This window comes from Grammomys surdaster, unplaced genomic scaffold, assembly GCF_004785775.1.
Source record: "Grammomys surdaster isolate TR1022 unplaced genomic scaffold, NIH_TR_1.0 219, whole genome shotgun sequence".
Classification (NCBI taxonomy): domain Eukaryota; kingdom Metazoa; phylum Chordata; class Mammalia; order Rodentia; family Muridae; genus Grammomys; species Grammomys surdaster.
The window spans coordinates 2,353,817-2,372,330 of record NW_021604664.1 but is presented as its reverse complement, the minus strand read 5'-3'; the positions used below and the strand labels follow the sequence as shown (position 1 = coordinate 2,372,330).

The window sequence follows — 18,514 nt, the reverse complement described above, 5'->3', positions numbered from 1 at the left end:
CGAGGGGAAGGGGCGGGGAGATGCTAAAAGGGGCGGAACCTAGTGCGCTCTCTGCGCATGCGGCGTCTACGTGTCCCTTTTGGCGTCCCGTAGCCGCGCCGGCGCTAAGATGGCGGCCCTGACTGGTTCCTCGCTGCTTCGCCGAGGGCCGTGGAAGCCGGAGCGGAGCCACAGAGGCTGAGATCCCAGAACCTCGCTCGAGGCCGCGCCTGCCGTCGGGCCCCGGCTTCTGGCCGCGCCTGCTCCGGCCTTGGGGGAAGCCTGGGTCGGCCAGATATGGTGCGAGGCGCGCTGCACTGCTGCTGCCGCTGAGCTCGCAGGATAGCCCGGCTCGCAGGTCCAGCGGGAACATGTTCTCCGCGTTGAAGAAGCTGGTGGGGTCGGAGCAGGCCCCGGGCCGGGACAAGAACATTCCCGCCGGGCTGCAGTCCATGAACCAGGCACTGCAGAGGCGCTTCGCTAAGGGGGTTCAATACAACAGTGAGTGCGGGCCGCGCCGTCGGGCAGGCCGGGGCGGCTTGCGGGGCCCGGGGTGTCCACCCAGCCTACAAGGGACTGGGAGAACCAGAGGGAAGGGGTAGACAGGGTCCCTGGGTTCGGAGTAGTGGTCGTTCCTTGAGGGCCATCACCTGACAGGAGACCTCCAGAGAAGAGCTGTGCAGCGACACTAGGGGCAGCGTTGGAGGACCGTGATTGGCGCGGGTACCCTGCGGAGAGAGACCATTACATAACCCGAGGGTGCGCGCGTGGGTCTATGACTGGTGGATGGATGCATGCCGCCTGCCTCCTTTCCGTCCGCTGAGCCTGCTCTCACTTGAGGCTCCTGAAAGTCGGTCGGCTGTGAACCTTGAGCCGTGTTTTTTTGTTGTTGTTTTTTGTTTTGGTTTTGTAAGGGATATGTTTTTTAAAATCCCAAGAGCCTCTAACTCTGCATCCCTGACCCCACAAGAAGAAAGGTCCACTCTGCCCTTCGCTATAAATTATGTATGTTGTGCAGTGAGAAGCACACCGTTCTCTTGACCTCTTTTAGAGTTTTTCCATTTGCAGGTTCTTTTGTAGAACAATCTAAAGATTCTCGGGCAGTTTCTTGGCCTGATATTGTTTACTTCTCAACTATTTCTATACTGCTAGATTTTTGAAGCGAGCACACACACTTACACACGCTGGCGCATACACACGGTTCACTTTAAGCGGTGTCTTACAGAGTTAGTGATATTTGGGTGAGAATGAAACATTAAGAAACTTACTAGGAGGATTTTGTGCATATTTAGAAACAAACAGTGTATACGTGTTAACTTGAAAGTTTGTATTTCTCTTGAATATTGAAGAGAATATTGAGTCAGATCTTTAGTGGTTTGTGTTCTTTGGAATCTACATTTGGATTCTTTATTTAGTTTTATATAGTATTATTTGCAACCTAATTCTAGAAATTAGGCCTGGACTGGAAGCTTCTTACTTTTTAAACTTGCTCTTCCTAAAGAGGAGGGAGAGATCTAAAAGAGCTGAAAGCTTCCATATTTTCCAAGTTGCCTTACTTAAGGGAACAAACCTGCAATATAATACAGATTCAGGATTCTTGTAAGAGCTTCCAAATTTTGAATTGTTTATCACAGAATGCTGTCTGGGTGGCTGGGGAGGTGGAAATGACAATCTCTTTTTATATGTCAGGGTAATAAATAACTGAGGCAGGGCAGGTGGTACATGCCTTTAATCCTATCACTTGGGAAGCAGGGACAGCTGGATCCTTTTTGGTATGCCTAGTGAGTTCCAGGACAGCATGGGCTACATAGTGAAACCCTGTTTCAAAAAAGCAATGGAAAAAGAACAAACTCAAAGAAAACCAGAATTCTAACAACCATAGATCACTGGGAGTTTTCTGAGTTTCAGAAGCAGAAAGAGGAAACCATGCAACCAGGGTAAAGAGATTATACTGGGGGCTGGAGAGATGGCTCAGCGGTTAAGAGCACTGACTGCTCTTCTAGAGGTCATGAGTTCAAATCCCAGCAACCACATGGTGGCTCACAACCATCTGTAATGATATCTGATGCCCTCATATGGATGTCTGAAGACAGCTACAGTGTACTTACATATAATAAATAAATAAATCTTAAAAAAAAAGTTTAAAAAAAAAAAGAGATTATACTGAGGAGCAGCACTGAGCTGAAGACCCACTCCAGTCAGCTCCAGTCAGCATGTGGTGGACAGCTTGCTGGGCAGAGGATCTTGCAAAAGTAAACACTGAAAGGTGTTCTTTAACTAAATGGAGCTTAAGCTGAAAAGACAGGAGTGGGGTTTAAAAAACAAAGGTAAACAAAGGAACGGATCCATATGTAGTAAGCCCTAAATCAGCAGTGGCTGTTTGTCACTGTGATGATGTTTTATAGGGTTGGGTTTTTTTAAACGGTACTGAGATAGTTGGAGTCAACCCCTAGTCCAGAATGGAGCTGATCAGAGTTAAGACATTAAGATTGGGGAGGGGGAGGCATCTGAGACACGATCTCACTATGTAGCTCTGGCTATTCTGGAACTCACTTTGTAGACTCACTTTGTAGGTTGGCCTTGAACTCATATGCCTTTGCCTCCCAAGTGCTAAAATTGAAGGGGTACACCTCTGCAGCTGGCATACATTCAGAAATGTGTTGACTCTATATCACAGTAAGTGTGATTGTTAAAATGTACAGTACAACTCTTCCAACTATATGCCAGGCAAAATGTGGGAAAGTTTTTCCAACTTACAGGAAAAGATGGCTGGGAGGAAACTATAATAGTAACTTTAAAAATACCATTTTTAAAAAATCTGTTTCTTGAGACGGCATGCATGCCTTGGTACACGTGTGGCAGAGGACAGCTTGTTAGGTCTCTCCTCCTATATGGCTCTTGGGCATTAAACTAGGGTTGTTAGGCTTAGTGGCAAGAACCTTTACCTGTTGAGCCATCTCGATGGTCGATCTCTCACTTGTTTGTTTTTTCTCTCCTCTTATTGGAGATTGAACCTAGGTTCTTGTTAAAGAAATGCACTACTGCTGAGCTATACCCTAGCTCCTAAAAATTATTAAATGAAGTGGTAAGAATAATTCCATTTCTATTAGCAGACACAATGCAATCAAGAAATTTGAAAGAAAAAAAAAATCCCTCTAATTGGGCCATATGGCTTTTTGAGGGATACATCTATAATATAACAGCAAAGGGTGGGAGTAAAAAGATGGAAAAGGATACTGGATAAGTCTGAGCATAAGAAGACTGCTGTACTATATAGCCTGGTCCGCTGTAGCTGTAGTAATGTCGTTCAGCACATACACTTCGAGGTGAAGAAATGGGTTTGAGGTAAGGACAATACAGACCCATTCAGAAACAGGTTACCTGTACATGACTTCCTTTGTCCCTCTCAACTGAAGTACAGCTGTAAAAACCAAGAGTCCCAGCAAACCCCTGAGAATGATAAAAAGGACCACACTCTGTGTCCAGTGAGTGATAATCATGAGACTCTGTATTCTGTGACAGTGATAATGGGGAGACTCTGTATTCTGGTTTGGTTTTGTTCTGAAATAGTGCCTACTATTCCACTCAAACTGTTAAACTTGTATGCCCAACCGATCTTTTATCAATGTCCTGAGTGGCGGAGACTACAGGCATCTATTCAGCGGTCTTTTTGAAGCTTAAAAGCAGTTCTTTATTAGTTCTCCATTGCTATGGGATGATTAATGTATAAAAAGTAAAAGTTTAGCACTCAGGCAGCAGAGGCAGGATGGACTTTGGTTGGAGGTGGGAAAATTAAATATCCAGATGACAACCGTTTCCAAGTAGTTGATGCTGTGAAAAAATTACCTGAAAATTAGAAAGCACTCTTTGCAGGTAGTGGTGTCATATACCTTTGATCCCGGCACTTAGGAGGCAGAGGCAGGCAGATCTCTGAGGCCAGCATGGTCTACCGAGCAAGTTACAGAACAGCCAGAGCTACACAGAGAAGCCTTATCTAGAAAAACAATAAAAAAAGAAAATATTGCTGGGCAGTGGTGGTGCACGCCTTTAATCCCAGCACTTGGGGGGCAGAGGCAGGCGGATTTCTGAGTTCGAGGCCAGCCTGGTCTACAGAGTGAGTTCCAGGACAGCCAGGGCTACACAGAGAAACCCTGTCTCGAAAAACCAAAAAAAAAAAAAAAAAAGAAAATATTTACAATACATGGGTCACAAGAGACCTATATACTTGTAAGCCCTTGAGGTAAGAATATTATTTGAAAGTCTAAAATAATGAATCCTGGGAAAGTAGAAGGGAGGAAATGCAAGAAAAGACAAGAGCAGATTTTTAAAAAGAGCCAGTTGGGCTGGTGAGATGGCTCAGTCGTTAAGAGTACTGACTGCTCTTCCAGAGGTCATGAGTTCAAATCCCAGCAACCACATGGTGGCTCACAACCATCTGCAATGATATCTGATGCCCTCTTGTGGGGTGTCTGAAGACAGCTACAGTGTACTTATATAAATAAATAAATAGTTTAAAAAAAAACAGAAAAAAGAAAAACATTTAAAAAAATAAATAAATAAAAAGAACCAGTTGAGGCATTCAACAGAACATCTGAGATGATTGTATGATGACTAATAGACAAATCTTAAATATTGATTTAAAAGACAAAAACAACCTGGTATGGTAGCACATGCCTTTAATCCTAGCACCTAAGAGTCAGAGGTCTATGTAGCTAACTCCAGACCAACCAAGGCTCATAGAGGAGCTATCTTAAAGGGGTGGGGTGCTCAGAGATACCAACCAAGGCTCATAGAGAGGCTATCTTAAAGGGGTGGGGTGCTCAGAGATACTTGAGAGGTTAAGAGCACTGAATGTTTTTCCAGAGGACCCAGGCTCCATTCCCAGTACCTATATGGCAGCTCACAACTGTCTATATAACTCCAGTTCTCTCAGGGATCTGATGCCCTCAGGATCCTGCACACACTTGGGGCACATAAACATACGTATGTACATACATACATACATACATACATACATACATACATACGTACGTATATATGTACGCATAAAAGTAAAAGATTTCTTTAAAGCAAAACAAAAGAATTTCTATCTAGAGCTGTAGAGATACTTAGTGGTTAAGAATGTTTGTTGCTTTTCAATGGGACCTGAAAGAGTTTATTGGAGCTTACAGTGGCAGCAGGCGGCATAGCTCTGAGAGCTTACATTTTATCCACAAGCAGCAGGCAGAGAAACCCAATCCCAGTGATACACCTCCTAATCTTCCTAAGCAGTCAGATAAGCCAACTGTTTGACCACTTACTCAAGTATGTGCACGTATGGAGGCCATTCTCATCCAAACCAGAGCAGCAAGATGGGGCCAAGCACATCCCAGGAGTTCAGCTGAGCTATGAGACCAAGGTGGTCATTGGCTTCTGGTATAGTAGAAGGGTTTGGAAATGAGGAGAGCTTTAACTCTGCAGGCAGGCCAGACAACGCAGGAGAAAGGAGTAAGAGGGTAAAGGAGCCCACAAGCTTCCCCTTGCCCCGGCCTCTTAAGCTTCCAGATCTTCTTTAGACCCATTTCTAACCAGCTCCTGGAAGTCTCAAGGATGTTTTTGATGGCATTATCAGCCTCTGCTTGTCCCATAGTGCTGCACCAGGCTAACATCCATGCCTTCCCTGCCCATCTCGGCATCCTCAGTCATTCATGATTCTCATCCTACCCAACAGGGATCCGTCTGTCCTCAGCTTTGCTCTTGTTGCTCCTGGCTTTGTTGACACTGTGTCAGCTCCAAACTGCTATTTATTACCTTTCCAAAACACCTAGTGGTGAGCCTCTCTATAAGGTCTCAGGCCTGTTTACCCCATTCCTGGAGCACATGCCTGTCTCTGCCCAAAGCCAGGAGAACCTGCTGAGTTCCGGCCTGGTGCACCATGAAGTGAGTGAAGTAGGATACAGAACCGCACCACAAACATGAGGACTGTGAGAAATGCCAGCGGGAAGCCACGTCCTAGATCCAGTCCTGGGCCCTGCGCACTGTCATCTCAAGTCTGCAGCCAGGCCCAGATGAAGTACTCCGGTGCTGCCGCCTCTACCAGTCCTGGCTTCTGTTCTTGGCCATCTATGGCCACTGCTAGATCTGCCAAGCCAGAATTGACCTGTTGGGGAGCTGCTAGTATCCTCACCCATTCCCCCCTGCATGCCAGTCACCTGAGAAAATAGGGATTCACCTTGAGATAGAAGGGTGGATCTGCTCCTAGAGGTGTCCGGGGAATTCTAGTCTTTGAAGGTATGGAATCTAGTCTTTGATACTTTAAAGTCTTTAAAGGATGACTGATTAATCTTCCTTTCTCTTTTCTTTGCTCATCCTTGCCCCAGTGAAGATTGTGATCCGGGGTGACAGGAACACGGGCAAGACAGCTCTGTGGCATCGGCTACAGGGCAAGAAGTTTGTGGAAGAATACATCCCTACACAGGAGATCCAGGTCACCAGTATCCATTGGAACTACAAAAGTGAGTTCAAGGCCTGTAATAGTTCAACACCATTTTTTCTCCTGTACAGTATAGTAGTAGTAGTCTGCCTTCTTGGTTCCTAGAAGGTTCTGAATGTGAAAAACACTACCCATGTGGGAGGCCCCACTAATTAAGGTTGCATGTGAATCACCCCACCAAGGTTTTGAATCTGTGACGTTTCTCCTCTGTGGTGCCTCAGGCCCAAGATACTCACGGTTACAAGTAAGGAAGCAAGAACATACCTTCAAAGACTAGAATTCCCTGGACACCTCTAGGAGCAGATCCGCCCTTACACATCAACAGCATACATGACTGCTTTGCCTCCTAGGAATGCATGCTATGAACCATGGCAAGTGCTCACCCCTGGAGATCAGAGTGACTATATTTTAACTCTTGTCTTCCCCTTCTGTGCTCTGGTGTCTGTATCATTCTTATAGCCCCAGTATCTCTTAGGACATCCCAGAATGGAGAGTTGCTACTAAGGAGGGGTTGAAGAGCTAACAGGAACTTGGAAAATGGTTTCCGTTCTCATGCAACTTAGGTCTAGTATCAGAGAAAGCCTTAGGAGGCTGTGGGCCAGGTAGGTTGAGAGCTGTGATGTCAGGGCTCCAGCTAACCTGGGCCTGCTCAGGTGACCATCACAGCTCTGGCCTTTGAAACTGACCTGTATTCTTACTGAATACTGGTCAGACGGATAAAGAAGTAGTCTGGGGTGGTGGTGGTGGTGGGGGGGGTGACTTGGACAGTTGTGTTGTTTTCATCTGTCCAGGGAGTGAGCATCCACTAGGGTACCTGCAGTGGCCTAGGGGTCCACAGGCTACTGAGTGTGAGTTGTTGTATGGGCTGATAGATGCATTGCTCATGCTAGGGCCTGGAGGAACATCCCTGGAAACCCTACCACATGTATTGCAGAGGCCCCGGGGAGCTAGTGATACCAGAATGCCCCTGGCCCCATTTGCGAGCCTAGAAGGGGCTTTGATACTAGGCACTAATTTGGGAGTTTTTCTTGTTTCAGCCACTGATGATGTAGTGAAAGTTGAAGTCTGGGATGTAGTTGACAAAGGTAAGGTACATTATCTCCTTAATGCATGATAGACTCTAAGGCCCATCCCTTTCCACACATCCCTTATTTGCATGTCCTTGTGCCCATCAATTGCCTTGGGTCTGGTTATTCTCCCTTGAGGCCCATGTCCTACTTAGCTCTGTCACACAGAGTCACTTGTGGCTCAGAAACATGTCACAAGCACTAGCTTTATCAACTCAAGAGTATAGGAGATTTGGATTTGCTGCCAACTATTAACGTCTGGGTTACATCAGAGTCCCTATCTGATCCCTTCCCTACCTGGTCTAGGTTCTGAGTCACTTCCATCCCATGTCTGATAGGCAGAGCCAATGTTCAGCAGTGGACCTGTCACAAATACTTTGCTCTTTTGAACATTTGGGGAGGGATGACCCTTACAGAGCTTTTCCCAAAACCCTCTTATGTGTTTTCCCTGATGTCAGCCTTGGGCCCATAGTCACACTGGCCCCTAGAGTCTTAGTGGCCTGGCAGCCCTGCTCTGAGAGAGACAGATGTTCTTTTACTAGGTGATGGCTTAATGCCATGTTGCTGGACAGTGATCAGTGGTCTCTTTACTGAGAACTTGTTTTCACAGGCAGATGCCCTCAAGGCTCTTGTCTGACTTGGGTCCAGTTTACAGCTACCTGTTTGGCCCTCTGACACTGGAGGCAGCCCTAATTATTGAGATAGACAGTGTAAGTGCAGTGCACAGCACAGGAGAAATGTGCAGGGCTATACCATGAGTGTGGAAGGCAGAGGCAAGTCAAGTGGAGTGAGAGCACCTTGGGGTAGCACCTTGGGGCCCAGAACATCAAGAAGCAGTTTTAATTGGATGTAGAGATGCAAGCTGAAGTTGCATGTTGTTACTTCAACCCATCTCTACCATCCATGTGATGGAGGTCAGCAACCTATATATATCATTTCTTATAGAATGGGTCACCAAGTCAAGGTACCTAGATAGACCCAGCCACACAGAGACCTGTCCTTGTCTAAACCTGCAGAGGGCAACAATAGAACTCCTCAGCGTGCCCTCAGTGCCCTCATTCTTATGTTAGGTCTTAAGTTCCTCTTTGATCTCGGGGGTAAGAGCTCATAGTCCTCCCTGGTGCTGGCATTGTATGTGTGCATGCAGGCCTCTGACCAGACAGGTACAGCATCACCTATTTAGCCACTAGCATAATAAACATGACCTCTGACCTCTTACAACCCCTGACTTCATAGGCCCCACCTCTGACCTGACCACTAGCCTCATCTGCATGGTTGTGTGCTATGTGTCCTCCAGGTTCATGGCTTTGCCGGAAGATGTATCTTTAGGGCTCTAGTTTATGGCACAGGGTGTGCTTTCTCCTCCCTCCTCAGCCAAGTTCCTTTTGAGTATTGTTTGGGGCCAAGTGTTGAACAACAGTTTAAGTCACTTTCTTCTCTGATTCCAGCAGTAATACAACCTAATTGGACCCTATCCATTGAGTCTCTCTGATCTTGGTGTGTCTGTATACCTCTGAATGCTTGTGGATGTGTCTTTGGAGCGTTGATAGATGACCTACCTGAAGTCCATCACTGTATACACTGAGGGCAATAGTCATATCCTCATGAAGTCATCAAGTGACTTAGGCCAGCTGTTCTCCACAAGCCATCATCCCATCAAGTCAGGCTGTGGAGCTGCTGCCCAACAGAGGGACCACCCCTTTGGACCCGCAGTGCCTTCCTAAGCTCTTGCCTCAGCTCTGGTCTCCACGTATGCAATCTGCTGCAATGGAATGCACTGTCCTATAGACAGGGTTTTAAAGAGTGGGGTCACAACTTGGGGCTGAATATCAGATAGGACAGTAATGTAGTAGCCCCAGTCTCTCGCTCAGGGCCCTTCAGAGTAGCATTTTACACCCTCAGCTGGCCCAGGAACCCATGTAGCAGAGGTGGCACCTCCACTGCCTGGGAGCCATGGAGGACTTTGCTTCCTGCTGTGGTAGGCTCACATGCCCTCTGCCACCCCATTCTCAGACCTCTGCTTAGATCCTTGCTCAGATGCAGTCAGGCTGGATCCCAGCACAGAAGTCCTAACCCAGGGAGTGCCTGCATAGTCATGGCTGCTGTTGCCTCTTTACCTTAGAGAGTTGGGAAAAAAGGACCTTCTGCCTCTCCTCCCTCCCCCATCCCCATGATCCAATGTCTGAGTAGTATCCACAGCAAACAAAAGACCTTTAGATGTGAGAGAAGTTAAAGCAACTAAGAGCTCAAGGGCATTGGTAAGTTCTCCAGAGAACTGGCCAGGTCATTGAGCTCAGTAAACTCAAGCTTTGTGGGGGCAGTATTCTCTAGTACTTGTTCAGAAGCCTTAGAAGGGAAAGTTGAGAGAAAGTAGCCTGACAAGTTTTTTCTTCCCCTGACCTCCCAGCTCTTGTCCAACACTTCTCTTCTGCCCCATGAGTAGTTTCCACAAATACTTTACAGCAACTTACAGGAGGATGCTGGTGGGCTAGAGGCTCACACACCCTGATGTCCCACTTGCCATTCAGCCCATGAGGGTCAGGCTGAGTCCTTCACTGCACTGAGTAGAGAAGCTGACTCCCCAGGCTGACCTGAGTGTGGTGGGTGCTCAGATTGGACTTCAAGAGTGCTGTGGAGGTGCTGAGCTTGTTCTCAGGAGATACGTGTGTGCTGTGGAATTCTCAAGGTTGTAAGGAGCTCAGTTGGACATTTAGATGAAAAGGAGGCGGGACAGTGATGTCATCTTGTTATCCCTAGAGCTCGTATCAGACTCCAGACAGGACCTGTGGCTGCCTGCCAGATAAAAATACTTTAATAGGGTGGAAGAAATGGCTCAGTGGTTAAGAGCACTGACTGCTCTTCCAGAGGTCCTGAGTTCAGTTCCCAACAACCACATGGTAGCTCACAACCATCTGTAATGGGATCCGATGCCCTCTTGTGGCGTGTCTGAAGACAGCTACAGTGTACTTGTATATATAAATAATTCTTTTTTTAAAAAAATGAAAAAAAAACCCACTTTAATAACTATGACACGCAGTGTCAGGCTGGACTGACACATCTCCTAGTGTGCCAGTATCTTAGTGATACAGGAGAACTGTTTAAGGAACGCAGATCTGGTCTCTCTGAGCTTTGACCGTAGAAACCCTTTATCTCATGCTGTCTCTTATGGTTCCATGAGAGCCAGGCTGTCATGAAGGACTTCCTTAAGGCAGACCTGGATAGGGAATCTTCCTTCCTGGGCTGTCTAATCAGATGCTGAGCACGGCACTCCTATCCAGCTCTGTCGACTCCAGCCAGCTCACACCGTTCTATACCTCTCAAAGATGAGTGACATGTCTGGACCTACCTACCAGGAGGTTCTTTTAGATTCAGAGGCTGAGTGGTGTGCAGTCCCTCATGGCATTAAGGCATTATGACAGATAGGAGGGGTCTAAGGAAAGATACTCCCCACTTATACAAATCCTGGGCACAACAATTTCACTCCTAATTTTTTGTTTGTCTTTTAATAAGGAAAATGTAAAAAACGAGGTGATGGCTTGAAGACGGAGAATGACCCCCAGGAGGTGAGCCACATGTCAGGTGGGTCTGTGCCAGTGTCTTGAGCAAGGTGCCTGTGGTCATTCGCTGGGCTTCCTGCCCATCCTGAGATCCTGGACAATCCCATTATGCCATAGATACAGTAGTCACTGACTGTCCTGTCGTACTTTTGAGATTCTGTGCTGCCTGGGTTAAGTTTTAACGTTACTGCCTACTTAGAGGACCTCCCCAAAGTGTGTGGTCCCTGCTCTTCCTTACTCCACAGACATCACAGTGAACTATTGTGTGGATGGCCTGGTAGGAACCAGTTTACATGTCTGTCCCAGTGGCTTCGTTCATTAAAGTGCTGGCATATTTTGGAGATGTGGCTGTAGCACCACAGGTGGACCAGGTGATCTCTGCTTGCTCCCTGGAAACTGACACAGTGGACACGTTTGTGTGGTCCTTCCTCCCAGTTGTTTTAGAGAGCCCTTCCCTGTCTTCTCCTTCTTCAAGGCAGGAAGTTTAAGTAATATGTAGCCCCTTTCTGGCACTGTCCCATGTGCTATGTGTTTGGGAACTCATCTTGATGGGTTGGGTTTTGTTTTACCATTTACATAACTTATATTTGCTTTATTTTTATGTAACTTTATTGACAGTTTCATACACATATATGATATATTCTCTTTACTCTTTACCTCTTCTCTGTCTCCCTCCTACCCTGTCATCTGTTCCTTCTTCCTACAAGTCCTGTCCTGTGTGTATGTGTGCGTGCATGCGTGTGTGCGTGTGTGTCTCGGGGGCAGGGACCCAGTGATTTTCAACTAGGACCTTTTTTCTGACCACATGTTTGGGATTATCCATTGGCATTTGTTATGCTCACTGCTGGGTACAGGGGTAGGACCCCAGGAGACCTAGCCTCCCTAGCCCATGATTGACTGTTGACAGATGCAGGCCAACACACTAACCTTAGACCTTTTCTGCTCTGTATTCTACCATGTTCCCTGAGTCTAGTTTAGAGCTATGCAGTAAATGATCATTTATTTTCAACACCTTGAGCAACCAAAAAGAAAAGATACTTTTTTTTTTTTTTTATTAAGGATGAGAGTAGGATTTATGGACAGACAGAAACATAATATTAAATGCAGTTTGGCTGAAGAACAGCTGTGAGCCCACTCACCCCACCTATAGCCTGGGGTTTGAGCAGGTTTTCAGTACCATGTGCTATGTTTGATCTTCCGTTAGAAATCTCAAAGGGCAGCTGGCAGCTCCAGCCCTTGCTTCTGGAGTCCTAAGGCAGGCCTCCCCTGTGGAAATGGAACTTGCTGCTCCAGCTCCTACAGCTACCCTTGTGTGCACCCACAAGTGTTTCCTTGTGGGTTTTTTTTTTTTCCCCAAAATGAAATGACTTTTAGATTAGAAAAGCCCCACTCTGCATTTTTCAGGTGTTTGAAGATCCACAAGTATGAGATTGGCCAGAGACACAGTCTTAGCCTTTCTTCCTTCTGTTTCTAGGCAGAGTCTGAAATGGCCCTGGATGCTGAATTCCTGGACGTGTACAAGAACTGTAATGGAGTGGTCATGATGTTTGACATCACTAAGCAATGGTAAGAGACTCTGGTAGCTGGCAGTGGCTGCATGCCTTCATGTAGTACTGTGCTATTCCTCTTGGTGTGGAGCTTCCTGCTATGCCAGATGTGAGCAGAAACCCCTGATGACCTAGGAGACTGAGGCACTGATACCACAAGATAGGCAGAGTTTAGGCAGGAGCTGGCTCAGGCTTATAGCCAACAGTGGTAGGTTCTCAGTGTCATCTTCTACAACCTTGCTGTCCTGAAAACACTGTATAAAATTTGCCAGAATCAAGTGGCCTGTTGTATGGGGGGGGGCTCCCAAAAGCAGACATACACACATACACACACTCTCAGTAACTCACCAAGAAGACACAGCTAAGATTTGTGACAACAAAGGACAAAGAATGCAGTGAGCAGGTGCAAGCCTCCTGAGACCCACCATACTCCACCGAGGGGAACATCATGAGAAATGTGCTCAGGAGACTGTGTTACATACCACTGTAAGACTGGGAACCCTCTCTAACCAACAGCAGGATAACCCAAGGGCCCCAGGAGCTTGCTTTTTCTGTGTACACTGAAAAACAGTCTCTTAAGAACACTGTAATAGGCTGGGCAGTGGTGGCACACGCCTTTAATCCCAGCACTTGAGAGGCAGAGGCAGGCGGATTTCTGAGTTTAAGGCCAGCCTGGTCTACAGAGTGAGTTCCAGGACAGCCAGGGCTACACAGAGAAACCCTGTCTTGAAAAACCAAAAAAAAAAAAAAAAAAAAAAGAAGAAGAAGAAGAACACTGTTATAGCCAAACATGGTACACACCTATATATAACCCCAGAACATGGGAGACAGAGATAGGTGGGTCTCTGCGAGTCCAAAGCCAATCGGGTCTACATAGAGAGTTCTAGGCCAGCCAGGGCTACGTAGTAAGACTCTGCCTTAAAGAACATCCACTCCATTACAAGAAGGAAAGAAGCCCTGGTAGCAGCCCACGTAAATGCAGCACTGGATTCCCCTTGCCTTTTCTCTGCTTTTACAGTTCCATCAGTGTTACATGTGTAATCTCTGTTCAGACTGGAAAGACAAGATAAAAAGCGTTCTGTTGCACCATGTAAGACTATTACTACAGACAGCTGAGCAGGCCAGCTAGATTTTTGTGCATCACACATGTACAGTGGGACATACATGTATATCTTCCTAGGTTTCACATTTATGCTATTTAAGAATAGTCACACAGTTGGTTACACCAGCCTCCAACATGTACAAGTGCTAAGCCTTGGAGTAAAGTTTGCACTGTGCATGTCACACTGACTCTGGTTTGAGGATCCTGAACTCATAGATCCTTGGTAGCTACCATCTACATAACATACTTTCTATAGTCTCTGCACGGTATTCACAGGCCCAGCTCCAACCTTCCCAACCTTCGGAGACCTATGTGCTTCCCTAACAGGCTGGCAACTGTCACATGCAAGAAACCTATGGGGACTGTGGGAGGCAGACTAGATCATAAGCTCCAGTTCAGCAGTACACGTGTCACAGACACCCACATACAAACCTACACTTCTCGTGCACAGAGTAGCTTGCAGCGCTCTTTTGTACATGTACAGTGCCTGTTGGTCTATTATTTGGGACATGCCTTCCCCTCATGCGACATTATGTTTGGACACTGAAGGCCTCTCTACTCCACTGAAGTATGTTATGATCTTTGCAGTCTAACTTCACAAGACCCTATAGCTATCAGGGAGTATCATAGAGGGGTAGGTAGTACCCTTAAGAACAACGAGGAGTCAAAAGCTTGGCTTAGTATCTAGACATGAGTTCTGGGCTACAGAGTGGGTGGGAGGATAAGCCAGCTCAAGAAGGATGCACAGATGCATATTGGGAGCCATGAGGCGTCATAGGCCCTTGTCACAAAGTACATTTTTCAGACCACAAGGACCACAGCTATTTCTTAGTGTCTGAGATCCCTAGTCACCAACATGTTTGATTCAGCTAGTCCTGGGGAGTCAGCAGACACTGATCGTAAAGGATGGCAACAGCCAGGTTCACACAGTTGCCACTTAAGGCCAGCAAGCACACTTGAGGTGTCTTGTAGGATAAAAGGTGCAGGAGATGCTTCAAGTGGACACACCAAAGACAAGAGAAGCTGCCGTAGTTAAAAACATGTTGCAATCTTAATTACTTAGCAGGGAAGCTGGGTCATACTCATTTCACTGCTTGTGGGAGGTGTTAGTGGGTTTTATAGAAACTAGGTCTCTGTGTAGCTTAGGCTAACCTGGAACCGACTATACAGCCTGAACTGACCACAAACTCATAATCCTCTTACCTTAAGTTTTCTGAGTACTGTGACCATTGGTGTGTCCTGCCATTCATGGCTTTTGGGAGAGGTGAGAGGGAGCAGGGCGCTTCGCATACACTAAGCAAGTGCTCAACCACTGAACTAGATCCCCAGTCCTGGTTGGGGCTTTACAAGCCATTTGGAGACATTGGGGTGACTTGTAAAGTAGAACTAAAGGACACCTGCAGATTAAGTCAGTCTTGGAGAGACCTGTAGACTTTGTAGACTACTACTACTTTGTAGTCTACACTACAGAATAAGGAATGTCCAAAAGACAAACACATGACTAAGGATACTTCAGTGTTGGTAACCAGGAGACAAGAGACAACAAGCCAGGAGAAGTGAAGGAGCTGCAACCCCAGCCTCAGTGTGTAGCAGAACTCAGGGACAGGTTACCTCAGGACATGCTCAGTTCAGAGTAATGCTACAAACAGGTGAGGCTCCAAGCAGTTCATTTTGGGGAGTAGAGGGAGGGGGAGGCTAGGGAGTTGAGTGATGGAGACCAGAGGACAGGCTATGAGAGTCAGTTCTTTCACTCTACCATGTGGCTCCAAAGATCAAACTCGGGTCATCAAGCCCAGCAGCAAGCACTTCTACCCACTCAGCCACTCCATCAGCCCTTGAAGCCGATTGATTCATAGGGACATAGACAGGTGTCAGACCAATTAAAAGAATGGGCACCTTCAATTGAGGTGCAGGGGAACTGTGCTCTCTGGGAGAGGCAGTGGCCAGGGATGCAGGCTGAAGGTTGTAGCATTTGTTCATCTATGAACCCTGCCTGAGGTGACAAGTGCTCTAGGGAGTTAGACCAAAAAGATAGCACACACAGCTCTCTAAGAGTCACACAGCTAAGGCAAAACACTCCCTCCCTTTTCAAAGGACCTTCAATTATGTTCTCCGGGAGCTTCCCAAAGTGCCAACCCATGTGCCGGTGTGTGTGCTGGGTAACTACCGTGACATGGGCGAGCATCGAGTCATTCTCCCAGACGATGTGCGTGACTTCATTGAGCACCTGGACAGGTGGGTGCTACCACTTCTGCTCTGGTGGGGGGTGGGGGGGAAGCTCATAGACACTGGGGCAGCACAGGCAGGGTTATCCTGTGTTGGAGATAAGGTGATACACCTGGCCAGAGAGGATGAGGAGTTCCAGGTCTCTACGAGATGGTAATGCTATAGAAGACGTGAAGACCATATATGCCAGGACTGTGGGGCCTGCCTGGCTCTTGCCTGGTTCTTCAGACCCCCAGAGGAGTATGCTGCAGAATGGCCTTGGGAACTAGCTGCCAGAAGGAAGCTTGGTAGGCAGGATGCCTTAGGCCTAGAGTTGAGCTTCACTGCCCCTCAAGTTCCTTTATCTTTTTTTTTAAAACAGACCTCCAGGTTCCTCCTATTTCCGCTACGCTGAGTCTTCCATGAAGAACAGCTTTGGCCTGAAGTACCTGCATAAGTTCTTCAACATCCCATTTTTGCAGCTACAGGTAAGGCAAACAAATGGGTAGCCATCACTTTCATGACTCTGCACAAGAGCTGCGCTTCTTCCTAAGCCTGATAGCATCCTTGGGTACCTTCTTGGAAGCTGGCTTCCAAGATGTATGTAGTGGACTGGAGATGGCACATATAGCACTCAAAGCAGCAGCCAAGAGTCGAGTAACACATCCTGCTCTTTAAGGGCATTTAGAAGTCAGTACAGCCTATAGAGAGAACCCTTGTCCCTGTAGGGTACCGACTTAAGTTCACACTCCCTTTCCTAGATAAACAGATAGCTATGGAGGAGGTCTCAGTCACACTGAGGTGTCTTTCAACAAGAGTCAGGTTCCAGGAAATATAGCTTCTGTGACTACATTCAAATGCTGGGGTGGCTGTACTCTGTGAACCATGGCCCTCTGGCCATCTCATGAAGAAAAGAAAACCTGTATCCTTGCTGGAAACATCTAGCCTTTCTGATGCAGTGGAGACAAGTAGGGTGGCCTACAGGGTGAAGAGCTGTACCTACCCTGCTTTTCAATTAGTGCTCCTCTTGGAACCTTCTAGATGTATAGAAGTGGCAGAGACTGTATGTGGAGGCACAAACCTGTAGTCGCAGTACTCAGAAGGCTGAGTCAGGAAAATCACTTCAGGCTTAAGGATACATAGTGAGATTCAGTAAGAGTGAGACCCATCTCAAAAACTTAAAAGTGTTGCTCATAGTGGTACACACCTGTAATTCCAGTACTTGGGAAATAGAAGCAAGAGGACCAGAGGTGTAAGGTCATCTTTTGCTATGTCACAGGTTCAAGATGAGCCTGGGCTCCCATTCTCAAAAACAGAAAATGTTACAGAGGTAGTAAAAAACTGACCATATCTCCACCAAGTCTCCATTGCCTGCAGTTTGTTTCTACATTTGTCTAAGCCAAGGAACCAGTATCAGTCTATAAACTAAAGGCTCCTTCTGGTCCCATTTCTCCCCAGAGTCCTGCCCTGCGTAAGCTCTGGTCAGTGTCTCTGGTCTTGAGGTGTGCTGTAGCTTCTCATAGCTAGGAGAGCAACAGGCTATGTGGAAGATGGAACAAGGTTCTGGATCCTAAGCATAAGAACAGAGGACCAATCCCTGAGCCACATTCCATCAGCATCAAACTTGGTGAACCAATGAATTTTATTGGGGTTACTTACATGCATATGGATGAGGGGTTCCTAACAGGAGCAGAAATGAATCAAAGACATCTACATCACCAAAGCCCACCCCAGCATGGGTGACAGCTCACAGAGCTGGCAACCTGGAGCACACTGCACAGCCTTCCCATGCAACTGCTCTAGTCTGGATCTTCTTTGCAACCTTTCTCCTCTGAGAATCACCTGTTATTGCTTATTGGGGCAGGAGAGCCTAGTGAATCTAGCTACCTTTCAGGGACTTCCTAAAGCTATTTTCAGTTGTTTGCTTTCTTGGGTTTTTGGTGTTTTTTTTTTGGTTTGTTTGTTTTTTGTTTGTTTGTTTGTTTGTTTTTTTGAGACAGGGTTTCTCTGTGTAGCCCTGGCTGTCCTGGAACTCACTCTGTAGACCAGGCTGGCCTCAAACTCAGAAATCCGCCTGCCTCTGCCTCCCAAGTGCTGGGATTAAAGGGGTGCGCCACCACCGCCCGGCTGCCTTCTTGTTTAAAGAGCCGTGCAGCATGGATGTTTCAATCTAGGAGGAAACTGTTAACCAAACTCCCCATACTGCTCCATTCTATGAAAGCTTTACCACTGACTTAGACCAAGGGAGACCAAGGAACACAAAGGGATGCCAAAACAGTCATTGGTGCTAAAAGCCTGAGCTGAGACCCAAACCAATAAATATAGCTTTCCTCCAGGGTTCCTTGCAGAGAATCTTCACTCTGTGCTGGCAGGGTGCTGGGTACCTGGAAGTACCATGGATTGAAACATTCCATGTTGGAGGGGTTGGCTGCTCTTGTAGAGAATGGCAGTTCAATACACAGCACCCACATGATGGCTCACAGCTATCTGTTGTCAAGGGATCCGAAATGCCCATCTGGCTCTGTGAGCACCAGACAGGTACATAGTGCACAGACATAGCAACATGTACATAGTGCACAGACATA

General features: G+C 46.9%; 1 protein-coding gene across 3 annotated transcripts in view; it reads left to right on the top strand.

Annotated features, from left to right (window-relative positions):
- The first annotated feature begins 111 nt into the window (after positions 1-111).
- Positions 112-18,514, top strand: part of Rabl6 (RAB, member RAS oncogene family like 6) — a 25,360-nt gene continuing 6,957 nt past the window's right edge. Inside the window, exons 1-7 of one of the 3 annotated variants that reach the window (XM_028772900.1) lie at positions 112-480; positions 6,339-6,473; positions 7,489-7,536; positions 11,029-11,081; positions 12,550-12,641; positions 15,819-15,959; positions 16,312-16,417. In XM_028772900.1, coding sequence (XP_028628733.1) covers positions 351-480; positions 6,339-6,473; positions 7,489-7,536; positions 11,029-11,081; positions 12,550-12,641; positions 15,819-15,959; positions 16,312-16,417 — 705 coding nt within the window. In that variant the 5' untranslated portion in view covers positions 112-350. Of the gene's footprint in view, positions 481-6,338; positions 6,474-7,488; positions 7,537-11,028; positions 11,098-12,549; positions 12,642-15,818; positions 15,960-16,311; positions 16,418-18,514 lie in introns of those variants that run through there. The other 2 variants (XM_028772901.1, XM_028772902.1) reach the window with 2 other exon arrangements.